At 36.9% G+C, this 20,938-nt stretch overlaps 1 protein-coding gene across 1 annotated transcript; it reads right to left on the reverse strand.

Moving 5' to 3' along the window:
- Positions 1–12,997: 12,997 nt before the first annotated feature.
- LOC104605432 (VQ motif-containing protein 11-like) lies at positions 12,998–16,040 on the reverse strand. Its single transcript, XM_010270203.3, has one exon. The coding sequence runs from the start codon at positions 15,695–15,697 to the stop codon at positions 15,131–15,133; it is 567 nt and encodes a 188-aa protein (XP_010268505.1). The 5' UTR covers positions 15,698–16,040; the 3' UTR covers positions 12,998–15,130.
- Between the last annotated feature and the right edge of the window lie 4,898 nt (positions 16,041–20,938).

Consider the following 20,938-nt stretch of genomic DNA (forward strand, 5'->3'; position numbering starts at 1 on the left):
TTGAGAAACAATCTATTTTCAAACTAGATGGTTTTGATTTGTTTTTGGAACCGACAACAAGGAAAACAATCCAAGTTATAGAATGCACCCTAAGTGTTGGTTGTTTTTTTTTTCTTTTTTTTTATTGATATGGAAAGCAACAATAAGAGATCAAAAAGAAAAAAAAAACAATTACATGGGGTGCCTAAAAAATACTTAGAGGTGTAAATCGGGTCGTGTCGCTCGTGAATATTGTGAGCCATGCCAGGCATGATACGATCGTATGGGTCGTGTCGGGCCTAGGATTTCAGGTCCATGGGCCGGCACGACTAAGTAGGTCGTGCCGCCCGCGGCCTGTGTGCTAGCACAACCCAGCCTGGCATGGCCCATATATATAATATAATATGTATATATATTATATATAATAATTATATAATATATTAATACATATATAATTTTATTATATTATTTCATTTTATTACTACATATATAAACAATTGTATACATCAAAATTCGTATAAAATAAAACTTTAAGATCATTTTTAATTTTGTGTATATATTTTTAAATTTATGTTAAAATTTTCATTATTTTTTCAAAATTTTTAAAAAACATGGCTTGGCCGGTTTGCAGCCCGACTTGGCCCAAGGCTCAGCCCATAGACCAGCCCGACCCGTGGAACGATACAAACCCATGTGTGTTCGGGCCATGGGCCATGCCGGGCCGACCCCCCTAAATATCCCAAAGGAGGGAAGCATGACCCGACTCCATCCGCGGGCTGACATGACACGACTTATGATTTGCACAGGCCGCATACAAGCCATACCATGCCAGCCCAGCATGACTCAATTTATACCTCTAGAAATACTTTCCCCACAACATCTAGACAAGCAATATAATTAAGATCCTAAGGAAAGCAAGAAGATAAAAAACCTCGTTTTGAAGACCTTTGTTGGCGAGCCAGTCAAATGTCAAATTCCCTTTCTTGGAAGTGTGATTGTATACTAGTTGCACTACGAGTCACAAGCGAGCTTCCAACAGTCTTTCACAATCTGGGTGCATCTCCATGTTGGCGTCCATACACCCTTAAGAGCATTGATTGTAAACAGAGTCCCCTTCAATGATTATACAAGTTGAGGGAAAGCGGATCGCTAACTTGTGAACAAGTGGGGAGATTAGAACTTAAACAATAGCAAGAGATTCATCGGCACCAAAATTCCAGAATTAATTGGATCAAGTGGGAGATAAGAGCACTAAGTTCTTCAACACTTAAACAATAGCAATAAAGAACAAGAACTGAATCCAAGGGCTCCAGAGTGAACAAAGGAGATGGATTACTACTAACTCTGATCTCTCGGAGCACATCAGTAATTATTTCTCAGAACTGTTCACTAGTGAAAGTACTAAACATATGGAGGATGTTTTGCGTCCTGTAAATTCTAGAATCACAGGTGAACAGGCAGCTTTTCTAGAAAGAGAAGTGTCTGAGTTTGAAGTGCTTGATGCACTTGCCCAGATGCCCCCTCCAAGGCACCAGGCCCATATGGGGTCCCAAATTTTTTGCTATAAGAAATATTGGCACATAGTTGGTGATAGTGTAGTGGCAGCAATTAGAGAATTCTTTACTACAGGGCTGATGCCTAAGGAGCTAAATAGAAAATAGAGAAATAAGAAACATTGCTCCCATTCCTAAGACTGAAAAACCCGAGATAGTATCTCAGTTCAGGTCGATCAGTCTCTGTAATACACCCAACAAGCTCATTGCCAAAGCACTAGTCAACAAACTAAAGACAGTAATCCCAGACTTGGTAAGTCCTTTGCTAAGTGCTTTCATCTCTGGAATGGCTATTTCAGGTAATATTTTGATCGCTCATGAGACCTTGCACTTTATGAAAACCTCCAAGAGTAAAAAAAAAGAAAAAATTATGGCTTTGAAGTTAGACATGATAAAGCTTATGGAAGGGTTGAGTGGAGTTTTACTAAAGCCACTCTAACTAAAATGGGATTTAGGGAAACCTGGAGACAGTGATTAGATAGTGTATATTCATAGTATCATACAAAGTCTTGGTGAATGGATCCCCGGGGAGAGAGATTACTCCCACCAAAGGCCTCCGCCAAGGAGATCCTCTATCCCCTTACCGCTATTTGCTGATTTCTAAGGCCTTTTCGGCTAATTTACAGGCCAGACTTCAAGAGGGAAAGCTAACAGGTGTCAAGGTGAGTAAGGAAGATCCCTCAATTACCCATTTATTATTTGTTGATGATAGTTTTGTTTTCACAAAGGCTTTTTTCTCTAAGAGTAGTGAAATACTAAAAATTCTTAAAATTTATAGTGCTGCCTCGGGTCAAAAACTTAACTTTTTGAAATCAGAAGTCCTTTTCAGTAAAAATACCCACCCAAAATTCCAAAGAATCCTTGCCCGTCTTCTGAGGATGAAGAGAGTAGGTAAACCCGAGGTTTATCTTGGGCTCCCAGTAGAAGTTCAGAGATCCAAGGGTAAAACATTTTTTTATAATCAACAGTGTAGCAAGGAGGGATGAGGGCTGGAAGGAAAATTTTCTCTCTCCTACTAGCAAAGAGACCCTACTTAAATCTGTGTTGGAGACCCTCCCAGTGTATTCTATGTTTTGCTTTATCCTACCACAATCTGTCTATAAAGAAACTGCCAAACTACAAAAGAAATTTTGGCGGGGATTGTCAAACAATAGAACCAAACTAGCCTAGATTAGATAGAGCCTTCTTTGTAAGCACAAAAGTGATGGTGGGTTGGGGTTTAAGGAACCCCATTTATTTAATCTTGCTCTTCTGGCCAAACAAGCATGGCGGGTTCTCACCAATCCTTCTTCATTACTGGCACAACTTTACAAAGCAAATTACTTCAAGTCTGGTGATTTCTTAGAAGCTAAACTATTAAGAAGGTGTTCTTGGGGATGGAGGAGTTTATGTGCAGGAAAAGAAATTATCCAAAAAGGGTGTTACAGAAAAATTGGAAATGGGGAGCAAGTTAACATTTGGAAGGATTCTTGGCTTCCGAACCTTCCAAATTTCCGGGTCCCAATCAATAAACCAAGTGGTTGTAACTTGACCACTGTAGTTGAGCTTATTTCTCCTGAAAATAAATCTTGGAATTTACATGTGCTCAATAGGATCTACATTCCCTATCCCTATTCTAATCAATTGGGTAGATGGTGTTGGGCAACAGATAAAAAGGGTATATTTTCTATCAAATCGGCCTATAGGGTCCAAACCAATATGCTGAATGGGCAGGTCTCTTTGCCTTCTTTGGATCATTCCAGTCGAAAGTCCTTCTAGTTTTTCATCTAGAATTTAAAAATTCCTCCTAAAGTTAAATCATTTTCTGGGAAATTATCCATAATTGTCTCCTTGTCATGGGTAACTTGGAAAAACGACTACCTGGAGCTAATAACTCCAGTCCATTTTGTGAAACGGATGCTGAGACTTTAAATCATGCTTTGTTGTATTGTCCTGCAGTCCAGAACATTTGGTTTGCCTCCCCATTGGACCTCAAACCAGTAGTTTCCGATCCCAGGTCAGCTGAGGATTGGGTCAAAGGCTAGTTGGCAGATTCCTCTATCAATTTCCAAGATACCTCCAAGACTTGTGCCATGTTTATTATTCTCTGTTGGGCTATTTGGCTTAGACTTTGAAAATCTGGTTTTGTCGCCTTCAGAGACTATCCATTGTACCTATAGGTTATTTTAGGAGTTTCAGGAAGTAGTGCCTCAGATTCAGGAGCCCCACCTTCTTTGGACTCAACTAAGTAGAAGAACTGCAGCCTGTTTTAGAACTCACAACGTACGTTTTGCTAGAATTTGGATGGATGGCAATTTTATCAGAAATGTTTGTGTTGGTTATGGAGCCCTTATAACAGATGCTGATGGTGGTTTTCTAGCAGCTCTCTCGATCTCATGCTACCCCAGATCGACAGTTTTCTCTGAAGCTTTCACTATCTTTTAGGCCTGTCAGCTTGCCGTAAATTTGGGATTACACTCGGTGGAGGTTTTTAGTGATAACAAAACTCTGATCCAAGTTTTGAATGGAGAGTTATTGAACATCCCCATAGACATCTGGTTTGTCTTTGAAGACATTAAAATCATAGTTAGTTCGTTTTCTGAAATCAGATGGAACTTTGTTTCAAGGAATCATTATGAAGTGGCTCATTGTCTGGTGTGCCAGACTGACCACCAAGGGGTTTGGCAGGGGTCCCCTCTAGATTGGTTGTTGGACTTGTTGTTCAAGGAAAGTGTGGGGGGAACCACTACCACTGTATCCAACTATTTGACTAATGCAAATGACTAAGTTCCTTTTCCACCAAAAAAAGAAAAAAAAAACTTGGGTTTAGCACAGGGGCAGAATTTTTAGATTCAAAGTACAATTGGGGTAGATGGTCAGTTCGTAATTGATGTCAATTAATGGGCGAGCATTGTTGTATAGAATTGGGATATTTGACATTTTGAAATCTGCAATGGGCCTATATGTACTTTTCCGCAAAATTTATTTTTAGAATTCCTTCCAGAGGAGGGTTCCAACGAGGCAACAAATCCATTTAACTTCTTTGTTTGGAGGGGTAATAATTCCCTGAGTTGTAAGAGGAGAGTTTGCTTCTTGAAACTCCATTAAGGTCACCAAAATTTTATTTACTAATTGTCGGGGAAGGCTATTTTTATTTTGAAACACTTTTTTATTCCTATTTTTCCATAAAAACCATTAAGTATAGGCCACTTTCTCCCAAAATCGGTGGACAAATTCTTCTACTTTTTCCTCCAAGTATTCAAATCTTCTTCATGCCTATCTAATTTTTCAGCAATTTGGAGGTCCAATTGTCTCCATACCTGTTATTTGGTTTTATTTTCAAAACCAAAACCGATCATATTGTCGAACACCCCCTAAATCATTTCTTTCGACTTCAACCCATGTCTTTTTTGGTTTACTTTTTAACCTTCTAGCCTGTTCAATTTGCAATAGATACTTTCTTAAAGGTTCTATAGATGGATTATAATTATGTCATGAGATTAAATTTCAAAGATATTATTTTCAAGTCATTTTATTTAGGGAAAATTCCCAATCAGTATCCTGTACCTAGTGCCACTTTGGTCCCCGGACTTTAAAATACAACAATTTAGTATTCGAACTTTTGAAACATGACAATCCAGTCCCTACCGTGAACTAGTTGTTAACCAGCCGTTAAATGGCATTTGAAAAAGACACAGATGCCCTTCAAATGTCATTTAGTTTTATTTATCAACCATCTAAACATGGACAAAACATTAACAGTTCTAAATCCTTGCCTCTTCCATTCAAAAAAGTTGGGGTCACATTTGAGTGGGTATTCTGGTGACCCAACTTTCTTGAATAGAAGAGGCAGACTTGAGATTGTTAACTTTTTGTCAATGTTTAAAAGGTTGATAAAGAAAATTAGATGACATTCGAAGGGCATTTGTCTTTTTCAAATGCCACTTAACGACTGGTTAATAGTAAGTTAACGGCAGGTACTGGATTGTCACACTTTGAAAGTTCGGGTTTTGAATTAACACATTTTAAAGTTTAGGGACCAAAGTGGTACTAAGCCCAAAGTACAAGGTACTAAATCAGAAATTTTTCCTTTTCTTTATGATATAGTGCTCAACCTTGCATCAGGGCAGGGTATATATGCGTACCTTTCGCGCAGCATGAGGATGTGCCACGATAGAAGCCGTCCTCATGACAACAGCTTCTGACGTTGCACGAGCCAAGAAACCTAGAAAATTGTGAACTCCGATTTGGTAAAAATCTGTAAAGCCATAAGTAGACTTACGTGAACAAAAAAATTGACTTTCTGGTGAAATTATGGTAGGTAGCTTCTCAAAAGTGGCTCAGTCAATACAGTTCAATCCTCGCATAATCCGAGACGGGATCTGCTCCTCACAAATGGGCACATCACATGCACATCCACCGTGTATTGGGAACATCTCCCATGAATAATAACTAATAAGTACGGGAGATGTTCCCAATGCATGGTAGGATGTGCATGTGAGGCGCCAGGTGTGAGGAGCATATCCGGTCTTGCATAATCCTCCTTAAATGAGCTCACAATATCAAAGCTATTTTAATTCATTTTATTAATAAATATATAATATTTTTATTATTTTAATTTAATGATACAAATGTCCTAATCTATTACAGTTCTCATCTGATGCAATTTATGTTTTAAATCCAAATATTAGTGAATGAAATTTGGTTCCTGGTATACTCAATTTGATCCAGTCCATTTGTAGCCTCAGAACATCTTGTAGTGAGCCCAATCAAGCATGATTACTGAGTTATGGGCCCATATATTGGACCTCAGTTATTCGTAAAGATTGGGCCTAAACCTAATGATCTACTTGGATGCTGAAGAAGTAGTATCACTGGGCCATACTCATAGTAGAGAATGTTAGACATATCTTGGTTCCAACTTTCAAAGATTTAAATTTTGGCCATTTGACTCATTCCAGATACATGGTCCATAAAGTTTTAAATATCTTATTAACCATTTGATATAATATTATAATATTTATAGTTATATTATAGGTTTACATTATTTGAACAATATATTGAATTTTTATTTATGGGGTAAAATAAATGACCACCAGACATTTCAAACAAAAGTTTTGAAATTTCAGATGAAATAAATCTACAGATACTTTTCATATATAATCTCAATTATTGTCTAAAATTGAAGCCTGAAATTTCATAGACATTTAAAGCAATGCCTAATAAGACAACGAAGAGGATGGGCCCCATCTAAGAGAGGAAGTATTAACAACAACTCCATTGTGGATTCAGTCAGACACAAACCAGACAGAGAACCATCTGCTGACTTTGTCACGGGTTGAACAGTCTGCCATTCGGTTCAACTGTTCGACTAATTTAAATATACCCTGAGTTTTGTTAAATTGATTTAAGAAAAAGACACTTTTACCCTTCATTAAGATTTGAAATATCTTCTACCATGAGACACTCCACATGTAAACAAACCCCACCATCATGCAAATGAGAACTCAGATCTCTCTTTTAAATGACTGTTGTTTGTTCACTAACAGTAAAAACATTCCTTTACAGTAAAATTGATCAATGCAACTATGATTGGCTGAAGAATTTTGGAATAAGTTTGAGCTGTCAAGCTGTTCATAGTATTGAGCAGAGCACATGTTATTGGGTCCATTTGGTTTATAGTCAGAATCGGAATCAAAATTCTTTGAAATCGGAATCGGAATGGGAATGATTTATTCTCATAATCTGTTTGAGTCATTTAGGAATCAGAATGGGAATTGGACTCAGTTGGAATGGGACTTCATTCCCAAGGAAGGGGGAAGAAATGGCCATTTCCTCAAATGGAGGAATGTCATTCCACCAAGAATGAAAATGAGATTCCAATTCTACTCATCCAAACAGTTAGAATCGGAATGACCCATTCCTATTTTTTATAACAAACCCCAATTCTTGTGAACCAAACGGACCCATTGTTTTGTAATGGGAACTCATAATGCGAAAAAGAAATGGGTCCTCCCACTTGCTGTGACCTCTCTAATCCTCATCTTTCAATTCTTATCACTACATCCTTCAATATGGGTCTTATATCTTCATTATGCAAATTCAATTTATTCTTTTTCATCTAGACCTGTTCACAGGTCGGACTTTGGGCCTGATTTACACTGTATCGAGCTCGAATTTTGAGCCGAACCCCATTCAAATTTTGGCAAAAACCAAACCCAAACCTGACCCATGAACAGGTCTTATTTCCATCATTCCATTAAGCATCTCTATTATCCAAACAAAGAATGATTATGTCGAATCAAAGCTTTCACAATTAGCACCCCCACCTGCTGCCCCTCCTATTGTCTGCTATCTCTGGATAATTGTATCACCACCAAACTAGTACATTGTTCATTTGGATTTTGGAGGCACCACTTGCCGAAATATTGGAGCTGGTTTCTTGTGTGGAAAATGATACAATATTTGCAAGAGTTGGGAATGTCAGGCTTGACTACAAAAACTAATATCCTTACTTATAGGAGGACCCACAATGGTTGCTAATACACTTCACGCCTATATACCATTCTTCTCATGGAAAACAAGGAATCAGATTGGTTCATAAACCTTAGTGTTTCAGATTATCCTCTTGTAACATAGGATGGTTTTTTTTTATCCCTTTTTTCTTTCAAGTTTGACCTTTCTGATAATCTACATGCAGACTCATTATTTTATTGGTTGTTGAATGAGAAACCAGATTAAAATCAATTTCTAAACTTCTTGCAGTTGAATAGACCATACCTTTTTTTTTTTGTAAAAAAAGAAAGAGAGAGATCGAGATAAAGATATTTATTCCTACAAGGTTGTTGAAATTACTCCTCCACCAAAGAATCTCGGCATTCATTGCTTTCCCTCTATGAGTAATCTGAACAGAAGCTTGTCACAGTGGTGGTAGTTTTGGATTCATCTGGCAATACCATCCTTCATATCGTTTATTTGATAGAGAGAGAGAGGAGAGAGATAGAGAGAGAGATTAAGAAAAAGCAAATTAAAAAAGAAGAAAAAACTAGGACTTTTATAAATTTAAATGGATTATATGAGGTTATAGCTCTGCCCCAAACATCAAAAAAGAAAAGTTGGGGTGCAACACCAGGAATTCGGAAGGTCATGCACCGTAGTACTACTCTCAGTCCATTTAAAAATTCTAGATTACCATTTAGATGATTTTATAACTATTTCACTTAAAAAAAAAAAGCTGCCGTTGTGGGCACTTCTTGTAGGGGCTTGATGTGAACTCCAATCAATGACTCTCTCTCTCTCTAAAATATACAAACAATGGGATGTTTCCAATACACAACTGAAAAAGGCTGTGAGGACAGTTTTATGAGGGCCAAAACTGAATTCCTCTCTCTTATTATTATTATTATTATTATTATTATTATTATTATTATTATTATTATTATTATTATTATTATTATTATTAGTTTGCTCTTCAGATTTATCACCAAACACAGCTTGGGCTTTTTGTGTGGAGCTTACCTTACAACGCCAGATTTAAATTCTAGAGTCATTTTTAGTTCATTTTAATAATGTCTAATTTATTGATACTATTTAATATCTGATTATAATCCAAACTCAATCCAAATTTGATAGATATTCAATGGACAGGATCCGATTCGAATCCAATAAACAAACCAAATTTGGATCTACCTAAATCCGATTCAATTTGATTCGTTTGCAGCCCTATATGATCATACCAAAAAGGAAAGGAAAAAAAATCTTTGATTAGAACAAAATAAAGGTTCTAATATGCGGTTTAAGTTGGGGATGAAGTTCAGACAGGTAAAGGGAATTAAGTCACAACGTGGAGAACCAAGGTGCATAGTGCCTTCTATCTCTAATTCTCCATTGAATAAGCAAGTGATTGTGCTTGTTGATCCAGAGGGTCTTATCTGTCGGCCACTGCTCAAACAAAGCAAGAGAGGATATGTTCATCTCTCTCTTTGGATAGAACACAAATTATACACGATGGATTGAGATGATATAAGGATAACTCTCACAGTTTGACCTCACTTTGCTGGGCTGGGCCCAGTCTCTGGCCCATTTTGAGAGAGAGAGATGTTATCAATGGCCTATTGCGTATAGCTTTAATTTACCTATGAAAGAATTCTTTCACTAATGCAAGTTGCAGTGTGTTAGATAGTTTTCGAAGGAAATGTTGTCATCACTCCTTATGCTCAATTCCACTATCTACAAACAAAAGTTCTTCAAAAGCTTATAATAACAAGGAGAATGTCTTACTTACTGCTTTATAAAGTGACAAATTTAATCAGACCTCTCTCTCTCTCTCTCTCATTTTTAATACATATATAAAGTCACAATCATGATCAAATTTTGTCCTCCTTTGACACATTTGGAAGCTTATTTGACTCAAAGATGTCTGAAAAATAACCCCTTTAAGTGAGACAAATGCATGAGCAGACAACCCAAGATCATATATTGATTTTTGTTCCACCCTTGAAAAGTCTCTGAAGCATATGCTTTAATGGAAAATTTTCTAGGGGGTGAGCTGGAGTGCTGGACTACTGGCCTAGTCATTTCAGCTCTAGGTACCCTGACAAAATGACCAATCCCAAAATTTCAATGGTTTCAATTAAGGTAGGCCCAAATTCGGTTTGGGGTGGTGGGTGGGATCATTAGAGTTGGGTTGGGTTGTATCACATAAGACTTGGTCTGAAATTTGCCTGATAATCAGGCCGAGAATGTCGAACTTTAGTCCAAAAATGAACTGTTGCAACATGCCATAGATTGAAACTTCTGGTCAAGGACTGCTACACCTAAGCCAAGCATCTAATGATTATGGAGAGAGAGAGAGAGCAGGAGAAATAAGACTTTTAGCATAAAAACCCAGCATAGGCTCCACGATTTCCACACCAGCAAGCCCATGACAAAGATTAGGCCAAAACTGAAACTCCAAAAAGTGAAAATTAATCAAGTGGTTACAGGTATCTTATACTTTGGGGCAGTGACAGATAGGTATTTTGAACTTTCAATTGCAACACTTTAGTAAATTTGAACTCTCAAATATAGACACTTGGGGTCCATCCGTTAGTATTCTATCAGTTAAACATTATATAATACTAAAAATGCCCTTCTCATATATTTTTGAGATCATTTTGTGTAGTAAAATCATCACCAACAAATGCTGTCCTTGGAAACTTTGAATTTATTATTTGCTGTCCATGTGAGAACATCATCATGGGGAGACATTTGACTATCTGAGAATGATCTCAGAAATACGTAAAAAGAGTATTTTTGGCATTATATAATATTTAATTGATGGAATATTAATGGGATAGACTTAAGTATCTATTTTTGAGAGTTCAAAGTATTCAAGTGTTGCAATTGAAAGTTCAAATTACATGCTGTAATTTACCCTAGATGTTTTAAAGCAAAGCTTTTCCTTCAAACAAGTGGTTAATTAACATCTCACTCAGAAAAAGATCAATAAAATTTGACTCAGAATAAAAAGTTTCTTCATATCTTTTTGGTAACAAACTAATTCCAATTCAGTTTCCTAAATCAAATAAAAAAAGAAAATCCAGCAGAAAGGCTTTTGATTAATATGATGGTGTGGGTCACATTCTTATAGATAGAGTGTGTTGCTAATTAAAAATCAAACCCATATGGACCAGAGCTAATGGGTCCCAGTATGGAGAATGACATGGCCAAATTTATCATCCTACTCTTTCTTTTTCACCAATTCCTCATATCCATTACCACATTGTCCACCTTACTTGGCCTAAAGTAATTAATATTTTCATAAGACCTACTAAAATTAATTATTAAAAATGACAATTCGGTTAAAATGTGGATTGAGGTTTGGTTAGATGGTTGCTGCAAAAGGTGCTGAAAGCAGACTGTTGAAAAGCATTTCACTTTCAGCCCTTATATCAACAGCTATCAAACTCCATACATGTCAAAGAGATGAATTAAAAGTGGATGATGGGGTTTTGACAAAGACTTGTTTGAGAATTGAATTATTTACGAGGGAAGTTCTTGCACCAAGGATCCAATCAATTGAACAACATACCAATTCATACTTTTTGATGGGGTAAATCAATTGAAATTGACCCTAACCTAATGCTCATCTCACATAAAACCCAAAATGTAATAGAGATGGATCTATTTTTGGGGGTTCCAATATAATATGAAAGACCACACAAAAGTAGCTTTCATTTATTGGAGCTTTACTATTTAATGAGAAGTGCTGAATCACTAACCCTTTTGCCAATTGGAGCATATAAAAAGGGCAATCAAGTGCCACTTCATTGTAGACCTTTCCATTAAGTATCACACACACACACACAGAGGCTCTTTGTCCACTTTCTTTCAGTTATTTTTTATTCCCATTCTTTTTGAATTTTTTAGTGCTTACTTGATTGACCACATAACACAACAAAACTCAACAAAGCCTTATTCCAATTATATGGGGTCAGCTGGATGAATCATGTTTCACCATTAATTCCATTCTATATAGAGCAATCACCATTAAATAGTGAGCTCTCAAATCAAATAGCAACTACCTGATATCTATATTTGTAATTCATTTTTAAACAGCAACTATCTAATTATTGTTCATCTAGAACAATAATTGAAAATCCAAATAGGCTACTTCTATTTCTTCTTTGGATTTTATGATTTTACAATCTAGTTTGCATCTTACCAAACTTTTGTTGTGCTTTCTGTTCCTTAATGAATTCCAACTTATGTGCAAGATTCTAAGAATTTTGCTGATCTTTTATACAAACAATAGATTTCTATTCCTAGATAAAGTTCATGTTCCATAGCTAAGTCACTGTTATTGAATCTGTTCAGCTCTAATTCTCCAACATACAATCCTGGGCATTCCCAAGCTCTAAGCCAATATCATCATTTTGGAATTTTAGACAGGCACACTTTTTTTTATTTGCACACTTATGCATTTATACTAGTACAAGTAAAATTGCATTGCAATCAAATGCAGCTAGTTCACAATCCTTTTGCAATTTGCATATATTCGAATCATATTATAAAATAAAATAAAAAATAAAGAAAGAAAACCATCAAATTAGATTAGATAGTGTTTCGCATCGAATTGATTTATGAAATTGTCACTGTATGATGTTGCCACATCAGCAAATTGTATGATGTGATTCACCTAAATCAACTGCCACGTCAGTAAAATCATATTTACTGATTTGACAGATTTTTTATTTTATAAAATAAAACCATATACATTCACAAATACCCTTGGGGAGTGTTTGGTATGGTAGTGTTGTGATCCAAGGTCTGGTCTCTGCTACACAAGTCAGAGATCCTATCAACTGAGCTATTGTCTATTGAAAACATTTTGAATTGATTAATATAAATTGGCATTTTTACCTAAAACATAAAATTTGATGTTTGTCCAACACATGCATTCGTCTAATTCAAATGACACACCCATATGGATGAGGCAATACACATTTCTCACAAATTTGTTTTAATCAACAATGCAATGCCACTGTACCAAACACCCCATTAATGAGTTCCCACCTCCTGACCATAACATAAATTTTAAATATACAAACGGCAACACTTCCAACATCCATTTTAACATTTTCTTTATCAAACAATTATCTTCAAGAAATAATTTCCACAACGTTTTGTTGCTGAATAAAAGAAAACACTTGATGAGTAACTTCAATAAAGCCATTTAAATTTGGGCATTTTAGAAGAGATTTCAAGCAGATAAAATAGCCATTATTGAAGTATGAGAGTGCAATATTAAGCACACCATCCCATCCAGTCTAGCTGGCAAGTTGCTACGGTGTGGCTATATCTAATTGTTCTCTAGTGTTGCTACTGCTCCTCTTTTGGCCCATTCAAATCACTGTTTTCCACATGTATTGTTTTGTTTTTATTTTAAACAAAACCAAATGATCCATTTCATGCATCTTTCTGTGTGGTCTTTCAGTGTTTTATAAGCTGAGCAGACTAAATTTAGTTTATTCTCATTTGGTTCACAAAAAATTTAGCTGCCAAAAGTCAGAGCGACAAAAAACCCATTTTGGTCTGATTTCAAGAAGCTCCAAAAGAAGTGTTTCGCATCTTTCATAATTTATTCTCACGCAGAAAGATACAGAAAGACATGATACTACTAAACTAGCTTCGGGCTGTTCAAATCTTCATGCAAAAGCTCAATATATCTTTTAATTATCAGAACTACCAAAAGATTTTTAAAAAAAGACACACCAAACAAACCCTAAATTATTGTATTGCTAAAACGTGACTGATCGATTATCACACTTATTATACTCCATAATATATTGCTAAAACATGGAGGAAAATTTTTAAGCTAAACCCTCCAGGATTCAGATAATGGCTGCATGTTGGCAGTTGGGACCCATTCAATGGTGAGTCTAGATTCTTCAAACATGGACCAGCAGGCAAGTTAGAGCCCATATTTAGGCCCACTACAATCATTCTTCTCAAAACAAAATCATTAAAGCATTATTGACACAAGTCAAGATAAACATGCAAATATCCCTCCTTTCATCGCCGTCCAATCAGAATCAAAGGCTGAATTTTGAGACCCAAAATCATGTATTATCATCCACACGTTGCACACTTGATCATTAGTCCATATTTGCATCCACGTGACAAAGACATCCAAGGATTGACCTTTACGCTTTCCTTTTTCTAAGATGATGCCACGTGGCACTTCTCAGAGTGGGGACCACGGTCAAAGCAGTCTTCCCGATGTGACCCGAGGATCCGTCAACAACCACAATTTGATCACCACCGTTCATCCCGACTCTCCGGCATCCAACGGTCGAGGCCATCTCTACCCCGCCGTTCTCTCGACAGCGACATCAAAGCGAACCCAGGGAAGTGGAATAAATGAACAAACAAACGGTGGTGGGCCCCATCACCCAGTGCGGCTCACTCTTAAACTGCGCCGCGGCTGACAGTACGCCAGACAGCAGCCAACGGCTTCCAAATTTCAAAAACATAGAAGCGTTTGAAGGCTTTCTTCAACGGTTTCATTACTCTTCCAGAAAAAGAAGGCGAAGGGACAAATATTAATTGACCCAGTCAGGTATTTTTAAATGACCAAAATATCCCTAACATTTCTCGCGATGTCATCTCTCAGATTTTTTTTATTACTAAAAACTGAAAATTTTCAATTATAAGCTGGATTTGAGAGCTATTTGGAAGTTGGAACTGCTTCGACGAAAATACAAATAGAGAAATCTGAAAAGTGAAAAGCCAATAGTGTGTGGTTTATGCTTCCTGAATTCGTTTGATTTGTATAAAAAATAATTTTTTAATAATAAATCGATCGGCTAGAAGCTAATTAGATGATTTACTTGGATCGCTCATTGGAAGCAAATTCGAGGAAAATCAGTTCGAATTCCAAAAGTAAAGATGATCAGTACATCTTCGTTAAGGTTCTCTCGAACTAAGAGCAGATCAAACACAGAAACCCAGAACGAGAAATTGGGTTTTTGGACTGATCGTCGAACCCACCAAAAATGGCAGAAGAACAAAAACATTATAGAAAAGAAGATGAACCCGAAAAATCCTCCGTCGTACCTACCGTTGTTTGAAGCTTTTTACGGATCCCGAGATTGTTGTTTGGGAGAAGACAACGGAAACAAAGGTAGAAGCTCGGGCGGCTCTGACCCTCTTGGAGTGCTCAACGGTGATGGGTGCAAGTAAAACCCCTTCTCTGCTATTGCCTTTTCCTCCTCCGACACCGCCGGAGACGACGGAGACTCGCTTCCAGAGCCTGGGAAGTGGCCGGAGAAAAGTGGGTCGGGGCTCAGTGGGGTGACCGGGCTCGAAATCGGTGACACCAGCAGGTGGTTCTGCCTCGGAGACAGCGCGGTTGAGTTCCGGAGTGAAGTGAGACCCAACTTGATTTCCAGCTTCCTCATGTTCTGTCTCCTCTCGTGGAGCTTGAACGCTGGCCGACGAGGCCCCACGACGTCGCTAGAATTCGACGATCTTGCCGAGAATCTCGCCGGAACTGTGATGGGTAGCTTCTCTGAATCGTCTTCGCTGGCTCCTGTTAGCTTCTGCACGAGCTCCCTGAACGTGTGCGCGTCTGCTTGCACGAACGTTGTTGGTGTTGCTGCCATCGCCGAAGAAGATCCCATATTGTTTATGTGCTTCTCCATCTAAGTAGTGCGTGTGAGAGAAATGAAAACTGAAGACAGAAGAAACCCTAAGAGAGAGAGAGTGTGTGTATGTGTTTGTGTTTTAGTGGGTTATTCTATGGATGGAAAGAGAGAATTTTCATGGCTGCATTATCAAGTGAGAGACAAATGAACAGATAAGACCACTTGTTTATATAGAGAGAGAGCAACTAGTTAATGGACTTAGAGAGAGAGAGAGATTAATGTGTGAGAAGTGTTCAGAGAGGTTTGATTTTCATGATAGAGAAGAGAGAGAGAGAGAGAGGGAATGGTGGGGACAAGGGTGGTTTTGGGAATTTAAGGGTGAGAAGGTTGGGGAGAAGTTGGAGACTAATCACTAACGTGATGAGATGTATGGACTTTTGGAAAAAGGTTGAATGCTATTAGTTCATGTTTGATTTATATTTGTATAAATTTGTAGTAGTGAAGTGATGGGTTGCTTAAGCTTGTATCATTATAATAATCAAGGTTGCTAATAATGTATTAGAGAAGGTTGCGTGGGTTGCACGAGGTCTCTACCTCTCACATATTTTGGGTTCTTTCTTATTTTTGAATCCCATCTCAGAGCTTGGTCTTAGAACTAATGGGTTTCTTTTCCTTTTTTTAATAGGGAAATGATCCAATATGTTTTACAAGGAGAATTTGGAGTTCACTTGAATTGGTCACTAAGGCACTGTTTGTGGGATCTTTTTGTTCTCAAGATCTGAAATCATGGGCTTAGAGCTCAGTGCCTGTAGGCCTAATTGATGCCCTAGCCAGACAAAGTCTCACATTAAAAGCTTCTTTAACTGATATAATATTTGATATTAAGCCCAATGGTTTTAAATAATCAACCTAATCATGAATAGGAATTTATATTAGCTTATCTTCTTCTCGGTAGGTTTAATTTGGCCAGAAACTGTTCAATTCTCTTAATGCATGTACGTAGATTAAGCATTTGTGGTCAAAAGCTATTTTTCATAGGCATATATATGTCTCTACCAGAACCTTCACTATGTTCTCATTTGGTTAGCTACCAATTGATCATGCATATTGTGTGGTCCTTGTTTGAATCATGTTCAACCCAAGGTTCAAAATATCATAACGTATTGATATATATCAATTTTCAGGGTCATTGATTTATCTCAATTAGGTTGGTTTTAAAAGATAATAGATACTATAATATATCCACCACGAATTATCAAATAAAAAACAATAAAAAAAGAGTTTCGATTAATTGAAACTCTTGATATGCAATTTTTTTCGTACCAAAGAGTATCGATACTTTGAACCTTGATTCAACCTTCTTCAAGGTGAGCAACTGATTGAAAGCCCTAAGAAGGCATCCAGCAGATCCAGCCGATCGGTCGCGGACACGAAGACATGATAGTGCTGAGAATATATGTGACTGTACTGCCACCTTGACAAGTGCCCTGCTTATAGTTCTATCAAATATCAAAATCTGGTCCCCATAAATTCACAATTCTTTCTGAAGTGTCCTCCATAGTTGATTCAGAGAATCCATGCTTTAGACATGCTGCAGTATGTCTCACTAGCAATCATTTCTTTGAGAACCAATGTGTCTTACACTGAGTATCTCCTTTCCATCTTCCTCTACAGAAAATTTCCTTTTTCTGGTAGCATCTCAAAAGAGAATCCATTGAAGATAAAGCTCATGCTCATTTTCCAGCATTAGCGGTCTGATCGTCGTCGATGGCAACATCTTTATACATTGGTCCTTTTATGACTCAGATCCAATTTGGCCACTAGAATAGAAATCATGGAGTATCCCATTATAAAGACTTTTACTGCTGCATAGATGTAATACCAGGATCAAAGCTCAAACTCAATTAAGCATCTCACTTTTGTTCTCTCTTCTGAATTCTGGTTTCAGGTCTCTAAGGGAATAAATGTTCTGCACTTTATTATTTCAACAGTTTAAGCAACTTAAAAGAGAGTTGGAAATCCAGAAGAGAGAAGTACTCCAGCTCATAACTTGCACTTTCACCTACACTTGATTAATTCAAACAGATACCTAGTCATACTAAATTCTACATTTTACAGGAAAACTTTGTCCAAGTCATGTACCCTACAGTTGTGTCAATAACCAATTAAGTGTAGCTAGCCCACCTGTCTTGGGTTTCAATCTATTTTTTGATTGACATAAATTAGAGGGTGGAAATGGGTTGGGTCTGGTAAGCTCCCAGCCTGGACTTAGATTATCCAACCCAAAAGACCCTGGGATTTAAATTGGGTTGGCCCAAACCCAACTAAAATTTGGGGAAAAAATGGAAGTATTGACAATTTAAATAAAAAATTACACCACCCCATTTAAAAGGAAATACCATCTTCTTCTTTTGGTTTGGAATTCAAAATGAGAAAAAGTAATTTTCCAAGGTCAATAGGTTTTGGTAAATTAACATGTAAATCAACCTACCTACCAGGTAATTGAACCAGACTGTTCACAAATTTGGATGCAACAAACTAATTAAATAACATGTATGCAGAAAACTTGTAACTTTTTAATGGAGTTACATTCAGAACAATTCCCTCCAGATTCCTCCAGCTGTGTGTCAATGGCCTCCAAAGTCAATAGGAATGGTATTTTTTTGGATCCTTTCTAGGTGGCTGCGGGAAATTACTGCAATTCAGGAAGAATATGAATTTTGCTTAATAATGAAGGATGAGAATTGAATGAGCCCATTGTTATAAAGAATGCTTTCATTTTGCCTTTTTTTTCCCTTTCTTGCTGATTATGCCTTGCTTTTGAGCTTTATTCATTTCTACTTTTTTTTTGCCTTTCTTTTTCTTCTAAAACAATGTTCAAACAGGATTATGCAAATGAAAGTGTGATGAATGAATTGAGGATAAGTCCTCTAAAGAGATGCATGAACCGTTACCCTACTAAAAGATAATCCATGATCTTGATGAGTTGACTTCTAGCTCTTATCTGCTATTTATATATGTTATTTACATATGATAAATCATAGTTGAATAATATTCTTTTGTGCAAAATACCACAATAAGAACACCATCTGAGATTTGCAAAAAAAAAAAAAATCATCAATCGAGTCAGTATTGCTTCTAAAAGCACTTTGGAGAGGTTGGTGATTGTTAACAAGTTCTAAGAAAATCTGTAATTGCTCTTCATTATCTGCTGGAAATTGTTCTTGATGGTTTAGGGTTAGTAGTAACTCAAATCACAATCAAATGACTTAGAATCTCAGCAACCCAGAAGCCACATGACACTCAAAATTTAAAACCTTGATGGATAAGAAATCAATTCATCTTTATTTCTAGCCTACAAGTACAGTGCAGCTGGTAAGTATATTAAATATGTACTATGAAGTAGTCAAAATGCCAACCTCGCCTCTTTACATAGTTCAGGAATCAAGAAATATAGGATAAAAAAGAATGCAGGAACATCTAAACCTGACACAGGGAGACATTTCACTTCAATCAGATTTTGCTCTAGTGCAAATTCCTCTTCAATTTGGGTTCAGGTTTTGTTCTACTTCAGCTGCAAAAGTAAACCAGAATTTGCGCTACTATACTTTTGCACACGTGCAAGTGAAATTGCGTCGCAAAGAAATGAGGCCCAAGGACACCGAAAATGTGATCGAATTGTTTTTCTTTTCAGAAATGTGAATCCGAGATTGTTGTGTCTAAAGAGGAAAATTGGGCTCATAACAATACGTGCATGAAGTGTGGAAAGCAGGAGAATATTGATCACCCAACCGTAGGCCTGCTGGGCTGGGCCTAAAACTCTGACCCATTTAGGTACAGCTGGTACTTTATCCTTTGGACCATATTCAATCTAATGAGCAGCATGGGCCATAACCCATTCAGCTACATCCACTTCTGGCCCGTGGGCCTTTTAGAACAATAACTGGCTCCAAATGTGGTTGGTGATGGATCAAAGGGTCAAAGCCATGCAACCTTTGCGTAGCTAATCTTTTGGACAACGTTTCAAGAATGACCTGGTCTACGCAACGGTTTAACTCCGTTGAAGCCGCTGGCCGGCATGGCCGACATCGCCAACGTCCAACCTCACAAAGCCAGTGATGTCATGTAACTTTAATGGCGATCAAAGGCCAGACAATTAAAATATATTGTTGAATGAACTCCATTGGAAGTAAATTTCCAATTCAAAGGTTGTTGTGTGGTTATTTTAAAGTTGTTTGATATAATAACCAAAGCTTCTGATCATTAACCAAACGTTTGTGTTGTTTGAAATCTTCTGTCAACCGAGTTGTAACATTAAATGAAAAGTAAGAAATAGAAAGAAAAAAGAACTGGTTCTAGGTCTGATTCAGAACCCCATTGACCCTCTAAATCAACCAATTCAACTAATCAGTTGGTTGGTTTGACACTCCTGTTCGGTTGAAATCAAACCCAACAATTAATAGGTTAAAATCGTCAGCAATCATTCTAGCTGTTCTAGTCAATTCTCCAAAAAAAAAAATCCTTTGACTTGTTCTAGATTTGTACTTGAAAATGATATTCCTATACTTAAAACTTTTTTACTTTTTGGTTTTACTTTTATCTAGTGTTTTTTCATTTTGAAATTTAATTTTTAGATTTTTTCTGCTTATTTTTAATTTTATGGTTCCAACCATTTCAACTAGGCAATTACCTCCACAGATTTAAGGTCTGTTTGGAATCAGGTTTAAATTTAGACCTAATAAGCAAATAATAAACATTTAAGGATATCCATACTTTCAAAAAAAAAAAAGAATTTTGTACTTTTGGACTTTGAAAAAACGGAAAAGCACTACAAACAGAAAAGGCATTACTAATTAGTAATTACTAAACCCTACTTTCTGATTTGGTGCACCAGATCCGGACAGCTTCTTAGTGGGTTCGGGTCTGGAATCTCTTGTTTAATACTGGGTCGGAACACGACAATATAGGAAATAGGATATAGATTCCAGATAAAGATGAATCCGGCCCAAACCCGAAAGTTGACGCCCATAGAATGTGATGATTTTTTCATCAAACCTGTGGCAAATTTGTAACCAATTGACCGCTCATCACTCATCAGTCATCATACTTATCTCTGAAGAATGAAAATAAGGGTTAGGGTGCTGTTTGGATAAATTTTTATAAAATACTTTTGTGTTTTACAAAATAAAAGTTGTAAGAAAAGTGTTATGGGCTTTTTTTTGTGCTATATAAAGTAAAAATTGTAAAAAAAAAATATAAACTCGTTTCACACGCAAAAAAGCAGGATTCTACTTTTGG

This window comes from Nelumbo nucifera, chromosome 8 (assembly GCF_055504915.1).
Source record: "Nelumbo nucifera cultivar China Antique chromosome 8, China Antique-T2T, whole genome shotgun sequence".
NCBI lineage: Eukaryota > Viridiplantae > Streptophyta > Magnoliopsida > Proteales > Nelumbonaceae > Nelumbo > Nelumbo nucifera.